General features: G+C 45.4%; 1 protein-coding gene across 6 annotated transcripts; it reads left to right on the top strand.

Annotated features, from left to right (window-relative positions):
• The first annotated feature begins 2,442 nt into the window (after positions 1–2,442).
• LOC103718816 (KH domain-containing protein HEN4) lies at positions 2,443–11,688 on the top strand. Of its 6 annotated transcripts, none has more exons than XR_003387845.2 (10): positions 2,447–2,583; positions 3,985–4,590; positions 5,320–5,742; positions 5,981–6,238; positions 6,353–6,619; positions 6,829–6,887; positions 8,629–8,664; positions 10,992–11,261; positions 11,370–11,465; positions 11,540–11,688. XR_003387845.2 is itself a non-coding variant. In XM_026809179.2 (8 exons), exons 2-8 carry the CDS (start codon positions 4,012–4,014, stop codon positions 10,430–10,432), a joined length of 1,677 nt encoding a protein of 558 aa, XP_026664980.1. In that variant the 5' UTR covers positions 2,443–2,583; positions 3,988–4,011; the 3' UTR covers positions 10,433–10,890. The 6 variants fall into 6 exon arrangements, 3 of the variants coding, with proteins under 3 accessions (XP_026664980.1, XP_026664979.1, XP_008806027.1); XR_003387846.2 differs by having other exon boundaries at positions 10,992–11,271; XR_003387844.2 differs by lacking the exons at positions 10,992–11,261; positions 11,370–11,465; positions 11,540–11,688 and adding exons at positions 10,378–10,486; positions 10,639–10,890.
• The last annotated feature ends 11,182 nt before the right edge of the window (positions 11,689–22,870 follow it).

Here is a 22,870-nt window from a genome sequence, read left to right as displayed (position 1 = left end):
ATAAGCACGATGCAATTTTAGTGATTAATTAATTGTGTTATAGAGTAATTTTGTTAAAGATTTAAAATTTATAAAAATTATGAGTTACTAGTAATAATTGTATGCAAATACAAACCGAGAAGCAAATAAAATTGACTTAAAAATATCATAATAACTATGTTTTGGATTATATTCAAGGGACGAAAAAGATTGATGGCGAGAATTATGGTTCTAGAGAGAGGCATGACCAAACATGTGCAACAAAGAACATAAAAGTTCATCAACCATTAATGAGGATGAGGACAATTATAATGCGCCTACCATGGATATGGTGTAGACCTGAAAAGAGAAGAATATTTTTTAATCTAATCATCAACTCGAATGCTTGTATAAAACTATATCCACACCTTATCTTTATGCCTCTTGCATAGTAGTTGAATCACAATATACTAATGCTAGTTGAACCATAGAGTACTAACACTAGCATTATATTCGATTCACTAGAATGGGTGTTGGAATGAAATAAAGATTCTAATTTTAACCTTATTTCAATATATGTTACAACAAGAAAAAATGGAATGAATTACAATTCTTTTTTTTGAAGGAATGGCGATTCCATTCATAAATAGGAGAAATGGTCATTTCCATGAAAATGAAAATAAGTAATATTTTTGATAATGAATCAATTAGCGATGTTTATGATTTAAATTAATAACAAATAATATACTTTCATATGAATTAATTATTAATTATTGTGATACAAAATAAAAGCAAAAAAATTAAATAGCATATAAATTAAATTTTAGAAAATAGTAAAAATATCCGATCAACTATTATTTAAAGGTTTACTATATCAAAAAATGGCATTGTGTAATGCATATGCAAGAAAAAAATAAAAATAAAAATTGTATAATATTGAATAAAAAATATAAAGATATATTAAATAACCAATATGATTAAAAATAATCAAATAAATAATTTAAATATAAAATAGTAAATGATAAAGATAATGAATAACAAATATAATAGAAAATAATATTAACATATGCTTAAAAATAAATATAAAATTAATTATATTATAATTTAAAATCATTAAATTAAATATTATAATTGAACTGCAATTCTTTTTCCATACTTTTCTTCATTTTATATCCGAATAATGGAATGCAAATCACGATTCTAATTCTCTACCTTCCATTCCCATTCCATTTCTCGGATTCTTTTTCATTCTTAGGAATCAAATCTGGCATAAAAGCTTGAACTTTTTAGGATATATTTGGTTGCATCAAACATTACATGAAAAACCTATTTTCATTAGAAAACTAATAAAGTTTAAAAAATGATACATGTGTTCCATAAAAAAATTATTTTTATAGAAATAAGCTTTTATCCTTGGGATTACATGAGTCTAAGTCTTTCCTCTAATTAGAATTTGGGTGGTACTTGGAGAGTGGGACAGAAAGGATCTGATTTATGAGATTCATAAGTAGGCATGGCAAGAATAAATCATAATACTAATAACTTGTTTAGTTTGCTGAAATTTTTTTTTCACCAGAATATTTTTTTAAAAAAACTAATTTTCGAAAATATGATATCTGGAAACATGGTTTTGGTATATTTGGTTGACTATGAAAAGGTAGTATATTTCAAAGTAGCTTATATTTGGTTAAGCATTCACTTTCTTGAAAAAAGTTGTATGAAATATCTATTATACCATTAATAAAAAGAAAGATCTTATCAATGGATTTTGATGGCTTAAGGATAGTTTTGAAAAAAAAAATCTCAATTCCTAGTCGATAAGAAAGTAGCTTTCTCATACCCCTTATGAATTTTTATTTTTCATAAAATATGAAAATCTAATTCTCATATGAATGTTATTTTTTCTTCTTTTTTTTTTGAAAATTCTAACAAAATAAGAGGTCATACTTTATTTTATCGTTGATCATATTTTTTCCTCCTTTTCGTGCGAACCAATCGAGTCCTAAGTGAATTCAGGCTACAGATGTTGGGATTGAAATCTTTATTAAGTTGTATGCATGCATCGTACATGCATGTACTATTATGGTTATTCTCTTATTTAATGTGTTTTTTCTACTTTGATCTTAATCAAGATCTAATTCACCGGGGTTTCTATAAAACCAACTAAATTTGGATTGTTTTGACCCTACACTTTAAATTGAAGCCTTTCAAAGTTCGATGCTTGAAAAGGTGGAGTTATATTGGAGCATAATGTTGTTTTAGGGTTAAAAAGATGAAGAAATATTCACATATAAACAGTAGTTAGAATTGTTGGGACAGGATTTTCAATCCTAACTGGTAATTTTCCATGAAATTTTTGCTTCAAATTTGGAGATCAGTGAACCTAGAGATGGTATCGTGCAACTGCTTCATCTAGTAAGGGCAATTTAGTCATTTCATCCCATAGGTCAACGGCGCAACCGGAGGTCAAGTTTCCAAAATCGGATGGGCGTTGGATGTGTAGATATTTTTTCCCGAGTCGGCCGCTGGGTTTGTGTTCGCGCTCCGCAGAAAAGGAGAGAGCTCCCACTCGCGTCTAGGGTTCGCCGGAAGAAGGGGGGTCCATAAGAGGAAACGAAATTTAAGGTATCGAATTGCTTCCTCTCGAATCTCCTTTTCCATCACCGGTAGACGTTCTCCCCGTCTCCCGTTCTATAAAACGAGGTGCTTTGTATAAATTTCCATTAGGTATTCAGATCCGTCGCTATTTACTCGAGTAGTTCTTCTCGATATTCATGTTTCTTTGGTTCTTTTCTAATGTATCCTGTACTTGTGGATGGGTGATTTTTGCGTTATTTTTGCCTTTTTTTTTCAGATCTAGGGTTCTTCGCGTAAAGGTAGTGTTTTTAGGGTGGTGGGTTAGAGAACTGATTATAAGTGGTTTGGTACAGGAAGAGTCTCATTTTTAAGGGTTTTGATTGGTAGAAAACGGAAAATACTGTATTGATCTTGATTTCTGCTTAGGGCAAAAGACGGGCTGTGCTTCAGTGATTAAATCTCTTTGCTCTAACATTATTAGAGGTGGCTTTTATTTTGAAAATTTTGATGATTGCGTGAGTTAGTTCAGCCTATGCAGATGTTTTCTGTTGAATTTGCCCTTTTGTATTAATTAGATATGGAGAGAGTGGTATGTTGGAGGTATTATTAATTGTTCATTACGATTGGATTGGGAGTGGATTATCAATTTAGTGTTTAACGAACAAAGATTTAGTACTTCTTAAAAGATGTTGGCATGCAGTATATGAGCATATCTTTTGACCGTTTGAAGGGTCTTAAGACAAATGATGCTGTACGGCTATTGAGTTCCTCTATGGTATCTTTTGCGCAAGTCTAACCTTCATCCAGATTATTAGTCTAATATCTGAAAGAGCGGCATTGCTGCAGATTAGTGGCTGCAGTAGTTGTTGGAAGTCTGTAGTCACATTTACAGATGGAGTGCCAATATCATCCCTTGTTAAAACGAAAGCGTATGACATACTCTAAGAGGACATAAATATCATGTCGAAATTTCATTCTTTTCATGGCTGTCATGAATTGTTGAAATAGTTTCATTATTCTGAAATTTTTAGTCTGGTGATCTTTTTCGTAAATTTAAGCAAAATGTTTTCTTTACAGTTTTTCATCAATTTTGTAACTAATGAGCTTATTTTTCATATATGCCTTGCCTCTAGAAGCTTTCTAGTATCTTCATTGCGTATTCTTGACAACATTCCATATCATAATTTCTTTCATCTGGCCAATTATTTCTTCCTCCCACTGTTTTTCCTTTTTCATAATATATATTTCCGAACAAATGGCCTGTTTATCACATATTTGTTGTGTTTTTGCTACCTGATTCAATTGTTTTGGCCATCCAAATGTTTTACATCGTTTCTGCAACTTTAGTTGCCTGGAGTGCTGTTAAATGTTAAATGAACTCTTTTATGGAGTAAAAGATTTTTTTTGTAATTAAATAATTTGTTCTGACATAGCTATATTTGTTCTTAGAAGTGAAAAGCCAAGTCATTTAGCAGAATGGCTGGACAGAGAAACAACTATGGTAAACGATCCCACTCTCAGATGGATTTGGCTGACAATGAAGGAAGCAAACGAAGAAATCCTGGTGAAAGAGATCCCTATACACCTGGGCCAGAAGATACTGTCTACCGTTACTTGTGTCCTGGAAAGAAGATAGGAAGCATCATCGGGAGGGGTGGGGAGATCGTGAAGCAGTTGAGGTCCGACACTAAGGCCAAGATCAGGATTGGCGAGAGTATTCCTGGCTGTGAGGAGCGAGTTATAACCATTTTTAGCACAAGTGCGGAAACAAATGCCTTTGAAGATACTGGTGATAACATTTGCCCGGCACAAGATGCCCTCTTCAGGGTGCATGAAAGGCTTGTCACAGATGAGGCACCAGGTGATGAAGATACAGATACAGGCAACCCTCAAGTTACCGTCCGGTTGCTCGTGCCATCTGATCAGATTGGATGTATTATTGGTAAAGGGGGACAAATCATACAAGGCATCCGGAGTGACACGGGCGCGCAAATTCGCATTTTGAAAAATGAGCACCTCCCAGCCTGTGCTATCAGTAGTGATGAACTTCTCCAGGTATAATGGAATGATTATTTATGATAGATTTCTTCATATAAATGCAAATTTAGTTGAAAATTGTTACTTTTGATTCCATAAATTGCCTGAGTCTCTTACCAACTGCCAGCAGTTCATATGGCCTATCTTGTGGGGCTTACGCAATTCAGGGGAACATGTTAGGTGCACTCCTGTTCAGGTGCATGCATTTGCCGATGGATGCTGGTCTTGCATTCCGGTTATTTGCAAATTTGCCCTTCTTTAATAACAAGATGCATTAATTCCCATGATTTTTTTTTTTAAATTCATCGGCAAGGAGTTCTTAGCTTGCTGATCCTTCTAGATGGCTTCTGGGTTTACTGGAGAGAATGAAAGAATAAAGATAATTTCCTTCTCTTGTTTTCCATCTTTTCATTTTTCTTTGTTTTGTTTGCGATCATGAGTATTAGCAGAGAGAATGGAAGATTCAAAACACTTACAATATCTGCCTTCTGTCTCCTTTCCGCCTCTCCCATTTCATCAGATACAAGTACTTCTAGCCCCATGCATATGCTTTTCTGAGACATTTAGTGGTATTAGATATTTAGTAGTGTAACTAAGATAAGCAATTGGCTGTACCTCTCATGTTTTTGGAAGCTAACGTGCATTTTCCTGTAGAATAATATTGAACAAGATAGATTCTTCCCTCAGTTACATTTTATATGGGATAATATTAATAACTATGTCTGATCAGATTTATATTTTTTTCAGATTACTGGGGATGCCTCAGTTGTAAAGAAGGCTCTTGTTCAAGTTTCCTCACGTCTCCATGATAACCCATCTCGCTCACAACACGTGCTTGCTTCCAACATGTCCCAGACTTATCCTCCTGGGGGTCAATTTGGGGTTCCAAGTGCTGGTGCTCCGGTCATGGGTATGGGTCCACTGATGGGTCCATATGGTGGTTATAAAGGTGAGACAGTAGGGGATTGGCCAGCTTTTTACCCTCCAAGAGATGAAAATTCAGCAAAGGAATTCAGCTTACGCATCATATGCCCTTCTGCCAACATAGGAGGAGTAATCGGCAAGGGTGGTGTTATTATTAAACAGATCAGGCAGGAATCTGGAGCATTTATCAAGGTAGATAGTTCCGCCAATGAAGATGACTGTATAATTACTATTTCAGCGAAAGAGGTGGGTGTGATTTTTATCTTACGTGGATATTGAGTTTTTCCCCGTATTTTTCTTTCCTTTTCTTTTCTTTTTTTTTTTTTTTGATGCTTATGTAGGGCTATGCACATGTTGCATGTACATCAGTTAGTGCCTGCATGGACATGCATGCTTCGGTTTGTGGGCAGTCGGCATGCAGGCATGCATGTGCTGTGCACGCCTTTGGAATCTCCATTCATTTGAATATTGTTTATTGTTTCAGTTCTTTGAGGATCCAATCTCTCCGACAATAGAGGCAGCAATACGCTTGCAGCCCAGATGTAGTGAGAAAACTGAGAGAGAATCTGGTGAAACTTCATACACCACTCGTTTACTTGTACCGACATCACGCATTGGTTGTCTAATTGGTAAAGGTGGGACCATCATCTCTGAGATGAGAAGAAGCACTCGGGCAAATATTCGGATACTTTCAAAGGAAAACCTTCCCAAAGTTGCTTCTGAAGATGATGAGATGGTTCAGGTAATAGTCATTATCTTTTAGTTGTGTTATATAAGGTATGTATTTGCTATGCCAGTGTGCTGCTTAAGGTTTTACTAGTAGCATTATGCATTTGTTTGTGTTGATTTTCTCCAGATTAGTGGAGATCTTGATGTTGCCAGAAATGCTCTTGTGCAAGTAACAACACGGCTGAAAGCTAATTTTTTTGAAAGAGAGAGTGCATTATCTGCATTCCCACCCTCTGTACCTTACCATCCATCGCCAAATGATGCTTCTGATGGTCCAAAATATGGGGCCAGGGATAGTAAAGCACATGGCCGTGGGTATTCTTACTCTGGTGGATATGGCGTTTCAGGTGATTTGCCGCCTTCTGAAAGCTATGGAAACTATGGTGGTTCCCAGGTAACATTTTCCTTATTCAAATTCTAAAATAACTGTATGAACATTCTTGCTGGTCCCCCCTCCTCTCTCTCCTCTGCTCACTCGCTCACCCTCCTTCCCTCCTTCCCCCTTTCTCTCTCCTCTCTGTTTCTTATTATATTGATCAATTGGTAATAACTTATTGACCAATTGTTGTGTAACTACATTAATATATGTTCTACACTTTATAGGGTGTTAGCAGCAGTTACGGAATGTATGGTGGGTACTTTGCTCGTTCTGGCAGTGGTGGGTAAGGACCTCTTATCCTCTTGACAGTATTTTAATATTTTTCTTCGAGGACTTTACAATGCTGCAAAAAGACAAGAAGAAACATCACCGACGGCACTGCACTATATGCATCTCTCTCTCTCTCCCCCTCTCCCCCCCTCCCCCCCCTCCTTGAATATTGTGATTTCTTGATATGTGAGCCCCATGCCTCTCACAAATAGCAAGGTGTGGATGTTTGAGGAGCACCCACCCATGTGTATTTTCATGGTTTGGACTTGTTGCCACACTATTGTAATGCGGCTCCAATGTCCAAGCAAATTCAATGGCTGAGATATCTAGTGTTGAAGATATCTCCTATACAGAGATGTTTCAATCTATCATACTGATGCAATAGACTATCTTCGTACATACATACATACATTCAATGTGTTGATGAATTTAACATTCACTATTTCTTATGTGTTGGTTAGCTCCACTTTTTCTTCAATCAAAAAAAGTTTGTCTGCCTATGATATCCCTAATTTACAGTCTCTTTCACCAGGTTATCTGGTCCGAACCCTATTTCCCATGTCAAACATCATGGCTATTAGTGTCCCCCATGATTAGGGATGACAGGTAGACTACTTCCTTTACCTTCTTTATCTTGTGGAATACATGGAAATGACTTCAGATATGCTTATAAGTCACTTGTTCTTTTCCTATCGCTTTGCTGTAAATACCCGATCAGCCCACCTATATTAGATTTCTCATGCACCTGTTTTATTAACCTTTGTTCCCTTGCCCTCCTATTAAAACAGCTGAGGCCTATGAAGTCTGGAGCCAGTCTATGCGAAGCCTCAAGTCTAAACCAGAAGACCAGCCGAACAGAGTCCGAGATACTTTATGGCCTACCTTGGAAGCTTTACTTAGGACCAATACAGGATGCTATTTACCATCTAATTTCCTTAATGCCTTTAGCACTGCACCAAATTATGTCTGCATTACCATGGGCCTATGTTTGATGCCCAACCTTATGTTTGGAAGCAATTGTATAAAATCTAGAATTTTAAGACTGGATGTACTTAAACCTTTGATTTCTTTCTCCACAAATGGTCAGTGCTTGGTAGTTTGCCTTGAGAAGTGGAACTCATTCTTAAAAACTTTAGGCGAACGTTAGTCACCCTTTGTTCTGAAGAGTAATGTTTTGAACATTTTATTTGATTGTTGGTGTTAAGATGATGTTTTATGCCTTATTTCTGTGTCAGTTGTGACTGCAGCCTTTTGATATTTGCCAGCCTGAATTATTTCCTTTCTTTTTGTTTGAGTCTTTTTCCTGTCAAATACTCTTGGATGTTGGGTCTGCATGTACAAGCCTGTTAGCAACTTTCTCTGCTTTCCCTCTTTGCACCTTCGTCAAATTGGAACTGCTCATGAAACCAGTCAAGGCTTCAAAAATTCCCTTAGCAAGGAATGGAATTGACTAGTCGGCATTTTAAATTTAGTGCTGAAAATCAGTGTCGAAGTAAGTTTGTTGGCTCATTTTGTGTGTGGTCGAGTACGAATTCTTTTCAGTGGAATATGATTCATGCAATTAGTGTATGCAAAACAAGTCATATTGAAGGTAGGGGATATAAATCAATTCAGTTCATGGGCAATCTTGCAGCTTTCTTGTCAGTTGCACAGTTTACTGGATTTACTGAGATGTGATATTGCTAAGTTTGCTAAGCTCTTTAGTGATAATCTTATAAAGCTTCACTTCTGAAGTTAAATTGCCATACTTTCAGTTTTGCAGGTACTGGGAAGAATGTGTTAGACAGCTGGTAAGCATTCCACTAAATAGTCCATAAACACTTAAAGATAACATGCTCCCACGACACGGTCCTGGGTAATCTAAAGTCCAAAGTCATGACTCTGTTTGCTAACTGGTTGGAGCCTAATATGTTTCTCTTTGATGCTTGGCCATGCCAATATAGTGCATGTGCTATCAGCTGACTCAAAGAGGGATGGTGTTGGTCATATTTTGGCAGATCAGAGTTTTCAAGTCCTAGCATTGGAACATTGTGATCCCAACTTAAATTTTTATACTTGACACTTGCAATTGAGTGCTTAAGTGGATCTGCCTCGGAACCCAGGACAGTGAAATGAGATCTACTTTTTTTGACATTATTCATTATATTCTTACTGACTCAATATGTTAAAACTGAAAAAATAGTTATAGATGAAGAAAACCAATAGAAAATCAATTTAATTTTGTTTAATTCAAAGGTCAGTAACTGAGCACCCATAATGTACCACTGAATAATGTTAGATATTCGGATAATAATCTTTCACAATTAAAATTTTCTGCTTTTTCAATTGTAAGTAGCGTCTTTTTTACTGTCTAGTTAACTAAGTGAATAGTGTAGACTTAGTTATTGCAATTAAAGACTGGTTCAAGGCTTCCTTTAAATTCTCGTTTCTGTTCTGAATGTTTGTTAAAGTAAGACGTTAATAAATCAAATATATTTTAAAGTTGTTTAAAGCTGAGTACTGGCATGTTCAAAAGGTGGGGTGGTCTCATTGTCAGATCACCATGGCTTTGTCTATGCGTCCATTCATATTGTAGCTGTTCTTCTCTCTTTATTTTCTTCCAGTATTTGCTCTTGCTCATTTTTTTTCCGCTGCAAAACCTACCTAATAGTCTTCTCTTATTTGAAATTTGCGCTTAGTGCATACTGCATAAACGTGGAATGTGGTACTTACCAAATAAATTTTAGAATAGCTTAGGTTGATAGAGTATCCTAATTTGCTAATGCTCTAACTCTTCAAGTCGATGGAAAGAGTATTGAACAGATTATAATATGAAAAAGTTCCAGCAATGGGTCCTAAAACTAGTGCCCATTCGTATACTTAAAGTCAGATATAGAAACTAAAACGTTACGTGTCGTTTGAATCCTTGAGCAGATGGACCTAGTATGCTTGAATGTTTGCAGTACATCCCTTTTCTTTATAAACAATTGATGCTAGCTTCATTCTTGGAGCACTTTAGTCCTTGATCATTTTGATCCAATGCTCATTTCCAATTGCAATTAACTTATGATGGAAGGGCATCCTCTTGTTTTGTGCCACTTCTTTGCTAATATTGTTTGAGTTCATCAAATTTTGTCACTGCATTTATAGTCTAAGAAATTTTGCATGTTAAGCACAGCTGTCTGACGACTTTTAGTCAGCTATTTTTTGAAGTGCATTTAGATGAACTATTGCATGCTATGACCTGCATGTGTCCTAGTGTTACTCAGATGTTTTCCGCATGTGGTTTTAACTCATGGGAATTTCTTTGCCTTCTCACATCGATGATCAACTGCTCTTTTGTTGAAGATCAGTTTTATCATCGTATTATTTTTTGATCATGAAGAACATGAACATGCCATTTTTAATGCATATATGAAGCATATTATGATAACTGATTTTTTTTGTTTTATTTACATACCCAATTTAATTTTCCTTTAGCCACCGACTCCCATTGTTTGTCTTTGTCCAATTCTACATGGTAGTCTATGGAGATTTGCTGCTACACTCAGTCATGACTTTCGAAGCATTTGCATTTGAGAGCATGCAAATCCTGGTTTTCTGCACATAGGCTTGGGAGTGTGCTTCTACAAGGTACAGTTTTTTGGATAAATGTGTGGCATGCCAATATCTCCCTAAAATGGGCTAAAAGTCAAATCACCAGTGAAATTATTCGCTGAAGTTATCAGGTTATATTATTGTTTGGCCATTTATTTAGCTTAAGTCACTCTTCTGTTTGGTGCCAGAACTGAATTGTTTCACCAGGAAATTTCTGCGTTGTGACTTTAAGCCACCAAATGGTGACAGCTAATGTCAATGCTCGAAAACTAGTTTAACTTTAGTGGTTCTATCCTGTAACCAGTTTGCTTCTTGAATGGTAAGATTCAAGATATACATGAATTCAGGTTTAAGTTGTTCTTCTTGGTTGTATATGCTGCTAAGCTGTATGGACATTCTCTTATTCAAACCAAATGTCTCATTTACTTGTTGCTTGGATACCTTCTCATTTACTTGGTTCTGGGATTGTTAACACATTGATTAGGCTTAATCTCTGGAACAATCATTGCTAAATTCCATTTGTTTTGATGCCTCTATGCAGATGACTTCGTTATTGTTATAGTTGGTTGATACAGTCAACATGGTTGTCTTATTGTTACCAGACTGGATTTTAAATCTGGCCTTTTGACCATCAGGCGATGTGAACCACGTAGATCTTTTCCATGGAACTCTAGCTCTGTAGTTATGTTGTTAAAGTGTAGGTGTAGTCTTCCTTGGAACCTACATCCAGAATTGGTTTCTGAGGCAGCAGGCTTGCTCAATGAAGCTGTCTCTGGATACAAATTTGGGTTCGGAAACAATTTAGACTGAGGTATGGTATTGTAAGTATCTGTCAAAAGATTCCAAGGATTTGGATAATTATAAGTTAGAACTAAATTAATAAAACAGGAAATAAGGTTTTGTATTTATGTGCAAGCAGGTACGAGAGGTAAGAACAATAAGCATAGCAAAAGCGATGGTAACGGCAAGACATTATTGTTGCTTCCTGTCAATTTGGTAGCTTAGTCATTCATGAGTAAGTCAGGATGAAATCATGAGATTTGTTAATAAGTTGGGAACAATTGAGTAATTAATTGATTTGTTTTCCAGGATTCATGTGGAGGATCGTTAATAGCTCGAAGTTTTTAAGAAGATCCGGGACAAAATGCTATGCAAAACCAATTACTAATGTGTCCTATTTTAAGAACTTATATTGTTGCGTTTGGGCGCTTCTTGGAAAAATAAAAGAAATTAGGGAACTCTAGTCCGTGCGAGCCCTTAAAAATTCTGAGATTCTTGGGACGGTAAAACGTGTTTGATGGTTGTTATTATCATTGGTGCGGTGAAAAGAGGGGGTTTGGATTTTCTGTGGTGTGTTTTGCCCTAGAAAGGGCTGTGCTTCAGGATGGTTGCTGTATCATCCATCTCATGGAATTCGGCATAACTATATGTGCGGCGTTTGTGATGCAAAATATGCACGGCCGAGGAATTTGATTAGAAAACAAGAAGGTGATTGGTTGGAAGAATGGGAAGAAATGAATAAAGATAGATAATTTGCAAAATTAGCTTCCTCAATTGGCTAAGAATCAAATATAGCTTCCCTCAATTGTGAATGATAGCCACTTCAACATTCTTTTTGTTTAATATAATAATTATTAATTATTAATTATGTAATTGATGAAATTATACTCATTTATTTGGAATATTTTTTGGACAATCTAGTTTGAGAGAGATGGTGTGGTGACTTCCGACCATACCACAGTAAATGGGGCCTGTAATATTAGTTTATATTTTTGGGTACACAATGTTGGGAGATTACCCAAGTCATGACACCTCAGAGGCGCTCGACCGAAGAGCGCCGACCAGAGAGGCGCTCGACCGAAGAGCACCGACCAGAGAGGCGCTCGATTAGAAAGCGTCGACCAAGAGCAATCCCGCCACAGGACATTCCGCTAGGTGACCTGCTCGGCTCGGCACCTCCGCTAGGCCCATGCCTTAGCCGAATATCCAATCACTGCCTAATCCTCCAACAGGTCTGACAACCAAGTACGTAACTCCACTACAATCTGCCACCGTCCCTAAGTCATCAAGGCACGGGATCTCCACAGGAACTCGGCATGACCTGTCATTAATGCATAAGACCCCCTCGGGCCTCCGATGCACTCAGTCATTAAATGAACACAGCTCAAGACGATCTCCGGATCACTGAACCATCACAGCGTATGGCTCACCCTGACCACCGGTTCACTCAGCAATTAATGCACTTACCATCTACGAACCCCCGGGCCTACCATAACCGGCGGTTCAACACACCCCAATGGGCCTAACCGACCGTGACAGCTCCCTGACTCCGGTCTGATTCGGCCTTATTCTCCACAACGTCATTAATGAGCGTGATCGCGTCCAATTATTGCAAAAGGAGACAAACTCCCCTGTCACCTCCCAGGTAACGCTATATCCCTTTATAAAAAGGGAGAGCAGGCTCTCCTCCACTACTTCCCCCACAGATTAGCCCCTCTGACTTAAGCTTCGGAGGGCCGGCGCCGGAGAATCCGGCCACCGGCTTTTTTGCAGGACTACCCAGGAGGACACCGCCAGTCGGCGCACCGCCGCCCACCATCCCGGCAGCGGAGCTCCTCCCCCTCCTTGGTCCGCGGCAGCCCTCGGGTCCAATTTCCAGCAACAGTTGGCGCTAGAGGAAGGGCCCGAGTTGCTGCCATGAAACTAAGAAGTAAAGGGGCTTCCAATGCCTCTCGATGTCCTCCACCTAGTCCCGGACACTCTGTCCAGAACTCACCACCTCCGGCCGAGTCAACTCCTCAAGTTCGGCCGGAGCAGTTTGACGCCCTGATACGGCAGGTGCAGGCCTTGGCTACTGCTGTCCAAAGCTTGCAACCCAGGGGTGTCCTGACGGTACCGCCCCCAGTTCAACCGGAGCCCCCTACAAGCGGGCTCCCCCTTCAAGGTCAGGACTCTCAAGTCCAGGCCTCCCTCTGGAGAGAACACCCAGCTAGAGGCCCTGGTGGCTGGCCACAACCCTCGGAGGTCGAGTCAGTCCCAGGGCAACTCGCACCGGAACGGACCGTTGCAGCGATCCCCCAGAACCATGAGCTCGACAAGAAGGTCGAGGAGCTGGAGCGCCAAATCCAGGCGTTCCACGGGAGGAAATCAGGACGTGATGGTGACTTCGAGTTCACTACGAAGTCCCCTTTCTCCTCGGAGATTGAAGATGAGCCGGTCCCGTCGCGGTTCAAGATGCCCCAGGTGGAGCCTTACAACGGCAGGGCTGACCCCCTAGACCACTTGGAAAATTATCGGATCTTAATGGCCCTACAGGGGGCCTCGGAGGCCATGATGTGCAAAGCTTTCCCAGCGATACTCCGAGGACCGGCCCGGCTTTGGTTTACCGGGCTAAAGCCGAGCACAGTCTCCTCTTTCGAGCAACTTGGCCGGCAGTTCGCCAGCAATTTTGCCGCCAGCCAGCCCCAGCGGCGGACATCAGACTCCCTCCTTGATATCAAACAAAAGGAGGGAGAATCCTTCAGGGAGTACTTGGATCGGTTTACCGCCGCAACATGGGAAGTCCGGGAGCTTGACCAGTCGATCGCCATGTCAGCACTGAAGACTGGAGCCCGGTCTTACAGGTTCCTCTTTTCTATTGAGAAGAACTTCCCTGCGGACCTCACCGAAATGCTTGTTCGGGCACGGAAGTACGCCAAGGCTGAAGAAGCCGTGGCTACCAGGCGGAGCGGGGCCGAACAGACATCCAAGAGACAGAAAAGGCGTCGCGAGGAGCACGGCCAGCCTAGAAGCCCGTCCCCGCGCCGAGCCAAAAATCTGCCCCGCCTGAAGAGTCCACCCCGACTACGGGGACCGCCTCAGCAGAGGCTATCACTCCGCCCGAGGTTTCCACCACGGGCCCATGCACCTGAGGGGAGGTACGAGAGCTATACTCCCCTCACCGCTCCTCGAGCCGAAATCCTCATGGAGATTGAGGGTCAAGATTGCATCCGACTCCCACCTCCTAAACGAGATTTCAGAGCTCGGCGCGACCCTCAGAAATATTGCCGTTTTCATCGAGATCACGGTCATGATACCGAGGACTGCTACCAGCTCCGTAACGAGATTGAAGCACTCATTCGCCGAGGGATGCTCGATCGATTTGTACGGGGCCGGCGTGAAGAAAAGAAAAGAGCCGAAGAAGCCGCCCAGCCTGACAGTTCAAATGCCAACAGGCCCATCGCCGGCATCATCAACACCATCCGAGGCGGGGCCCCTGTTGGAGAAGCTTCAGGGGAAGGAACCTCCTCGAAACGCCTACGCTCCTCGGAAGCCATCTCTTTCTCGGATGACGATCTGAAGGGAGTCGAAACTCGCCACGACGATGCCGTTGTCATCTCCATGATTATAAATAGATTTGATGTAAAACGCATCTTAGTTGATAATGGAAGCTCGGCGAATGTTTTGTATTTTGATGCCTACTGTAGAATGGGGATGACAACAGAGCAACTACAGAGGATGAATGCTCCGTTAGTCGGATTTACTAGGGATTCAGTCCCAGTGGAGGGCGAGGTCGACCTTCTGGTCTCGGCCGGGCTCGCCCCCCGTGAAAGTACCGTGAGGATGAGCTTCCTTGTGATACGCCTGCCTTCGGCCTACAATGCCATCCTCGGACGACCAGGTCTTAATGCCCTCCGAGTAGCGGTTTCGACTCGCCACTTGCTCGTGCGATTCCCCACTAGCCAAGGAGTTGGCGAAGTTCGTGGGGACCAGATAGTAGCCAGACGATGCTACATGGCAACTCATGAGGCGAGGCGACCAGCTGAGACACCTTTCCCAGCAACCGGCCAGCCTTCAGTCAAAGCTCCGGAGGCACGAGTCAGCCCTCAAAAGGAGCGGGTAGAACCTGGTGAGCTACTGATCCAAGTTCCCTTGCACGAAAACTTTTCCGAGCTAACCGTGCAGGTCGGCTCTGGCCTTAACGAGTGCGAAAGAGAACGCCTCGTCAATTTTCTACGAGACAACATGGATGTCTTCGCATGGTTGCCTGCGGACATGCCGGGGATAGATCCAGAGATCATGGTCCACCGGCTCCAAGTAAAGCCAACCTGCAAGCCCGTGCGACAAAAGAAGCGAGGCGCCGCCCCTGAACGACAACGAGCGGCGGCCGAGGAGGTTGACAAACTCCTTGAGGCTGGATTCATCCGAGAGATATCCTACCCGGAGTGGCTCGCCAACGTGGTTCTTGTCAAAAAAGCCAACGGAAAGTGGCGTATGTGCGTGGACTACACTGACTTGAATAAAGCCTGTCCAAAGGACAGCTTCCCCCTTCCCAGCATCGACCAGCTCGTAGACTCTACCTCGGGGCACGAGCTGCTGGCGTTCATGGACGCCTTTTTCGGATACAACCAGATCTGCATGGCGCCAGAAGATGAAGAAAAGACGGCCTTCATCACCAACGGGGGCACCTACTGCTACAAAGTAATGCCATTCGGCTTGAAGAATGCCGGGGCAACTTATCAGAGGCTGGTCAACCGGATCTTTAAAGATCAAATAGGCCGAAACATGGAGGTATATGTTGATGACATGCTGGTGAAGAGCAAGGTGGCGCAAGACCATGTGGCCGATCTTGATGAAGCATTCTCCACACTCCGAAGGTACCAAATGAAGCTTAACCCAGCTAAATGCGCTTTCGGAGTCACCTCGGGCAAATTCTTCGGCTTCATTATCACACAACGAGGAATTGAGGCCAACCCTGAAAAGATCCGAGCACTCCAGAAAATGACGCCTCCGAAGACAGTCAAGAAGGTACAACGGCTTACAGGCCGAGTTGCAGCCCTCGGGAGATTCATCTCTCGCTCGGCCGAGCGCTGCCTTCCATTCTTTACGGCTCTAAAGAAGCCAAAGAATTTCTTGTGGTCAGACGAATGCCAGCAGTCTTTTGAAGAGCTCAAGCACCTCCTGGCCTCCCTTCTCCTACTCACAAAGCCTCAACAGGGTGAACTCCTCTATTTGTATCTAGCTGTTTTCCCTGTAGCAGTAAGCTCGGTCCTGGTTCGAGAGGAGGGCAAGCTCCAAAAACCGGTGTATTACACCAGCCGGGTCTTGAGGGATGCTGAGACCCGATACTCTAAGCTGGAGAAGACTGTCTATGCCTTGGTCATCTCAGCACGAAGACTCCGGCCTTACTTCCAGGCCCACACAACGGCCGTGCTGACCGACCAGCCAGTAAAGCAGATCTTGCAGAGATCAGACCGCGCTGGCCGGATTACTAAATGGGCCATCGAGCTTGGGGAATTTGATCTCGAGTACCGACCCAGACCGGCGATCAAAGCGCAAGCACTCGCCGACTTCATAGTCGAATGTACCATACCAGACGAAGTCGAGCTTAAACCCGAGCTTACACCAACAAAGCAGACCCCTAGTCCGGCATGGGCCTTACATGTCGATGGCTCTTCAAACTCGGGGGGTAGCGGAGCGGGTCTCATCCTCACCAGCCCGGAGCGGGTGGTCGCTGAACAGGCCCTACGCCTCGAGTTTCCTGCTTCCAACAACATGGCGGAATATGAAGCGCTAGTCGCCGGGCTCAAGCTAGCCAAAGAGCTAGAAGTAAAAGACTTGGAGGCCTTCAGTGATTCTCAGCTCGTCGTCAACCAAATCCTGGGTGACTTCGAAGCCAGAGACCCTACAATGCAAAAGTATCTTCAGAAGGTACGGGATCTCACCTCGTCCTTGAATTCTTTTCACATCCAACATGTTGCCAGGTCGGAGAATCTCAGGGCCGATCGGCTGTCAAAACTGGCGTCCTCTCGCATGAGCGAGTTCCCTAAAACAACGGCACTGGAGTACCTCCAAAAACCTAGTACGGAGGAGCCCGAGCAGACCCTCTGCGTTGAGTCCGAGCCAAGTTGGATGGATGAGCTCATTAGCTACCTGCAAGATGAAGTCCTCCCCGACGATGAACGGGAAGCTCGCCGAGTGAAGCGATCCGCCACCCGGTACATATTGTACGAGGAAAAGCTTTATCGGAGATCTTTCACCTCTCCCCTCCTCAGATGCATCCGCCCAACAGAGGCTGACTATGCAATGAGCGAAGTCCATGAAGGAATTTGCAGAAGTCACCAAGGGGGACGAGCATTGGCCCATAAAATTTTGCGTCGAGGATATTATTGGCCGACACTTTAGAAGGATACAATGGACTTCGTCCGGAGATGCGACCGATGCCAGAGAAACGCCAATATCCAACGCCGACCCTCGGCTTCCTTAACCTCTATCAGCTCCCCTTGGCCTTTTGCCCAGTGGGGAATTGACATTCTAGGGCCATTCCCTCTGGCTACCGGGCAAAGAAAATTCCTGGTCGTCTCCATCGACTATTTTACAAAATGGGTGGAGGCCGAGCCACTTGCCCGAATCACCGAGCAGAAGATGCGGGATTTTGTCTGAAAGTCAATAATCTGCAGATTTGGACTCCCCCGCATCCTCATATCCGACAACGGCCGCCAGTTCGACAACCTCTGTTTCAGAGAATTCTGCTCCGAGCTTGGCATCGACCACCGCTTCACCTCGGTCGCGCATCCCCAGACGAATGGAGAAACCGAGGTAACAAATCGTACTATTTTGCAGGGGCTCAAAGCCAGGCTCGACAAATCCAAAGGACAATGGGTCGAAGACCTATACAATGTCCTGTGGGCTTACCGAACTACATTCCGTGTCCCCACCGGCGAAACTTCCTTCAATCTGACATACGGAACGGAAGCTGTCATCCCGTTGGAGATCGGACTCCCATCTCCGAGGGTAGAGCATCATGACGCCAGCTCCAACTCCTCGCAGCTAAGGAACAATCTCGACCTGATCGAAGAAACAAGGGAAGCCGCCCATGTTCGCATGGCAAGGTACCAGCAAAAGACCGCCCAGTACTACAACGCCAGGGCTAAAATCAAGTCCTTCAAAGCAGGAGACCTTGTCCTCAGAAGAGTCGAGGCCTCCCGACCAACCAAGCAAGGGAAACTGGCTCCAAACTGGGAAGGACCTTACCGAGTCACATGCATCCGTCGGCCCGGAACTTATAAGCTAGAGTCTCTAGATGGGACTCCCATCCCACGAAGCTGGAGTTCTGAAAATCTCCGCGTATACTACCAATAGAATCCCAAGGGATCTCCCACTGTAACCATAAATTTTATTTGTAAACGGCTTGTGCTTGTTCAAACTCACCGATTCTCCTGTGTTGTCTCATGGTGCCAGGCTCGTTCTCCATCAACCAACGAGCTCGGCTCGTTCTCCTACCTTGACCATGGTCGGGATGCCCCCATACAGCGGGATGCGTCCACCACCGACCAACGAGCTCGGCTCGTTCTCCTACCCCGACCATGGTCAGGATGCCTCCATACAACGGGACGTATTCAACGAGCTCGGCTCGTTCTCCTACCCCGACCACGGTCGGGATGCCCCGATATTTCGGGATGATGTCCGTGAGATCGTGACGTGTTCTCCATCGACCAACGAGCTCGGCTCGTTCTCCATCGACCAACGAGCTCGGCTCGTTCTCCATCGACCAACGAGCTCGGCTCGTTCTCCTACCTTGACCATGGTCGGGATGCCCCCATACAGCGGGATGCGTCCACCACCGACCAATGAGCTCGGCTCGTTCTCCTTCCCCGACCATGGTCAGGATGCCCCCATACAACGGGACGTATTCAACGAGCTCGGCTCGTTCTCCTACCCCGACCACGGTCGCGATGCCCCGATATTTCGGGATGATGTCCGTGAGATCGTGACGTGTTCTCCACCGACCAACGAGCTCGGCTCGTTCTCCATCGGCCAACGAGCTCGGCTCGTTCTCCATCGGCCAACGAGCTCGGCTCGTTCTCCATCGATCACGGAACCTGATTCAGCTTCCTGTTCGTGATCAGCAAAAAGCCTGTGACTGAATCGGATTTTTCTATCTTATCGGCGTCCCCAAAAAACGGACCCCGAGCAGAGGAGCGTCTTCAAGTAGCCAGGTGAAGTTCATAGCCTCGGCACAAGAGCGCTCACGGTACCAGGTACCCATTCGATTAATGTCTACATTATCTCATTTATTTTCATTCTTGGTTAATTAATCCGATCATCCGCCTCGGCAAACCGAGGTCCGGGCTCAAAGTTCGCCAAGGAATTTTAAGTCTAGTGGCCTTATCCTAGGGCTCGGTCGAATTCCGAGCTAAACTCGGAGAGTCCCCCCCGAGCCCAAGCACGTCCTAGACATTAGCACCGCTATATTACTGGTCTTGGGACCCTAGTTCAGCTGTGCCGGGCCGTAACGCAAGTTCGGTTATATAGCGGACGAAGTTGGAGCCGTAGAACCTAATTCCTTAATATAAAAACGGATTCAAACGAAAGATCTTTAGTTAGCCAAAAATGGAATCAAAGCATAAGTCATGACAAATGTATATTCATTTCAAAAAGCCCATAGGCCAAGTACAAGAGTCCGGACTCGGCCTTTAACAAGTATAGAGGCCACTCCGGCTTACAAAAAAAAAAAAGAAAGAAAGAAAGCAGAAAGGAAAGGAGAAAACTATACAAAGGGCTCGGGCCCGGCGACTTCAGCAGCGGTCGGCTCCTCTGCGGTCGAGGCCTCCACGGTAGCCTCGGGAACTGCTCCGGTGACCTCAGGGGCAATCTCGCTCTCTCCAGCTGAACCCTCCTGGTCGGCCCCGCCAGAAGGTGGAGCCTCAGCCTCCGCCTCCGCCTCCGGGTCTTCGACCCCAGCTCCTGGTTGAAGCAGACTAAGGTCGAAGTCTGGAAGAAGTCGCCGCAGCTGGTTGCGGAAGTCCTTGAAGCCCTGGATCAATCCGTTGACGCCCTCCTCTTTCATTAAGTCGCGAAACTCTTCCGATTCACGGAAGAGTTTGACGGCGTCCTGGGCCTGTTCCCGGGTCTCCTTCTCCCGAGCCTCGTGGTAGGTGGCCTTCCGCTCTAAATTCCTTATTTCTCGTTCGTGCTCCGCGACCAGACATTGCGCGTCGAGCAAACGGATTTCGAGATCTTGGGCCTTTAGGTGAGCCTCCCTCACCTCCTGCTCGCGTGTAGCGAGCAACGACTCGGCCTCCGACCAGCGAGCCTCCGCAGCACGCACTTCAGATCTAGCCAAAGTGTGCGCGCCTTTCTCCTCTTTGAGTTCGGCGACTAGAGCCCGAACCTCGTCCTCGGCCGCTTCTAACTTCGATTGAAGCACTTTCCGTTCGGCCTCGGACGCAAGGAACTTTGCTTCGGCCTCCTCACGCCCCTTCTGATGCCTTCGGGCCCGGTCCCGATAGTCCTGGATGATGTGTATCATCGTCTCGGTTTCGTGGAGGCGCTGCAAGAGGGACATGTAAGAAATAGGTCTAATTCGAGACACAAACTTAACACAAAAATGAAAGTTGACTTACCCGGATGGAAGAGCAAATAGCGGAGTCCATGAACTCGCCGTAGTTCATGGACCGAATTTTGGCCTGATCGGCCGGGAGCAGTGCGACCCGGAGAACTTCGCGCGCCACTTGTACATTATCGAGGGCCGAGTCGCCCTCGAAAACAGCCCATCCAGGAGCGTAAGGCACCCGCTCCTGAGGACCCGAAGAACCCGCCAGACCAGCCTCAGCTGGCCTGGGTGCGGCCGACCCCGTTGCTTCTTGGCTATTCCCCGGCTCGGAACTGGGGAACTGGGGTCGAGTAGACGGCCGACCTGACCGCTGCGTGGTAGAGGTGGGGCGTGCGAGCGCCAGATCTGTTGAGGTCCTCCCTCCCTGGTCGGAATTTGGAACTTCCCGCCGACCAGGGACTTGCGAAATCGGCACCGGACATGGAAGTGCCATCGTGGCTCCGCCAGAGCCTACGCCCTCTCCCCGACCAGCCTCAGGGCGCACGGGGCGAGGAGCGCGCGCCTCAACTGTTGTGGTCGTCGAGGTCTTCGCCGAGGTCTTTGCTTTCTTCCTCGGCTCGGTCGGTTCTCCTGAGAGTTCGGCCGCCCTCTTCTGAAACCGGGCGTATAGGACCTCGCTCTTGGTCACCATCTTTGCGATATCTGCAAGGACGAGCAGGATTAAAACTTAGAAACTGTAACAAAATGAAAAAGACACCCTACTGCTACTCTTACCATGGGGACGCGCCGAGCTCAGCCCAACATTCACTAGAGCATCCTCACTGATGAGGCCGCTCAGTAAGATGCCGCCCCCGAGGCTGCGAATGGTGTCGAGGACCCCTTGCTCGCGCGAAGAAAGCTTAGGGACTTTGTTGACAGACTTGAGTTGGGTTGGCCCCCACCTAGGGTAAAATCCCTATGTCTGTTCAGACCCCAGAAAGAAGAACTTCTTCTTCCAGTCATGAATGGACGAGGGGGCACCCTGAAAAAGTGGCCTACCCGCCCGAAGGGCGATATAGAGCTGTTGGTGGAAAAATGGACCACCCCACAAATGCAATTATAGCACCCAAATCCTTCCGCTCTCGAGCTCATCTAGTGCTCGGGCTCTTCCGCTCTCGAGCTCATCGAGTGCTCGGGCTCTTCCGCTCTCGAGCTCATCGAGTGCTCGGGCTCTTCCGCTCTCAAGCTCATCAAGAGCTCGGGCTCTTTTGCCCTCGAGCTCATCGAGTGCTCGGGCTCTTCCGCCCTCGAGCTCATCGAGAGCTCGGGCTCTTCCGCCCTCGAGCTCATCGAGTGCTCGGGCTCTTCCGCCCTCGAGCTCATCGAGTGCTCGGGCTCTTCCGCCCTCGAGCTCATCGAGAGCTCGGGCTCTTCCGCCCTCGAGCTCATCAAGAGCTCGGGCTCTTCCGCCCTCGAGCTCATCAAGTGCTCGGGCTCTTCGGCCCTCGAGCTCATCAAGAGCTGGGGCTCTTCCGCTCTCGAGCTCATCCAAGTGCTCGGGCTCTTCCGCCCTCGAACTCATCAAGTGCTCAGGCTCTTCCGCCCTCGAGCTCATCAAGAGCTCGGGCTCTTCCGCCCTCGAGCTCATCCAAGTGATCGGGCTCTTCCGCCCTCGAGCTCATCAAGAGCTCGGGCTCTTCCGCCCTCGAGCTCATCAAGAGCTCGGGCTCTTCCGCCCTCGAGCTCATCAAGTGCTCGGGCTCTTCCGCCCTCGAGCTCATCCAAGAGCTCGGGCTCTTCCGCCCTCGAGCTCATCGAGTGCTCGGGCTCTTCCGCCCTCGAGCTCAGCCAAGTGCTCGGGCTCTTCCGCCCTCGAGCTCATCAAGAGCTCGGGCTCTTCCGCCCTCGAGCTCATCCAAGTGATCGGGCTCTTCCGCCCTCGAGCTCATCCAGTGATCGGGCTCTTCCGCCCTCGAGCTCATCAAGTGATCGGGCTCTTCCGCCCTCGAGCTTATCCAAGTGCTCGGGCTCTTCCGCTCTCGAGCTCATCGAGTGCTCGGCCTCTTCCGCCCTCGAGCTCATCAAGTGCTCGTGCTCGGGCTCTTCCGCTCTCGAGCCCAGAAGGC

Source organism: Phoenix dactylifera, chromosome 8 (genome assembly GCF_009389715.1).
Source record: "Phoenix dactylifera cultivar Barhee BC4 chromosome 8, palm_55x_up_171113_PBpolish2nd_filt_p, whole genome shotgun sequence".
Taxonomy (NCBI): Eukaryota; Viridiplantae; Streptophyta; class Magnoliopsida; order Arecales; family Arecaceae; genus Phoenix; species Phoenix dactylifera.
Note: the sequence above shows the minus strand (reverse complement) of the source record. Positions and strands in the feature narration are given on the sequence as shown.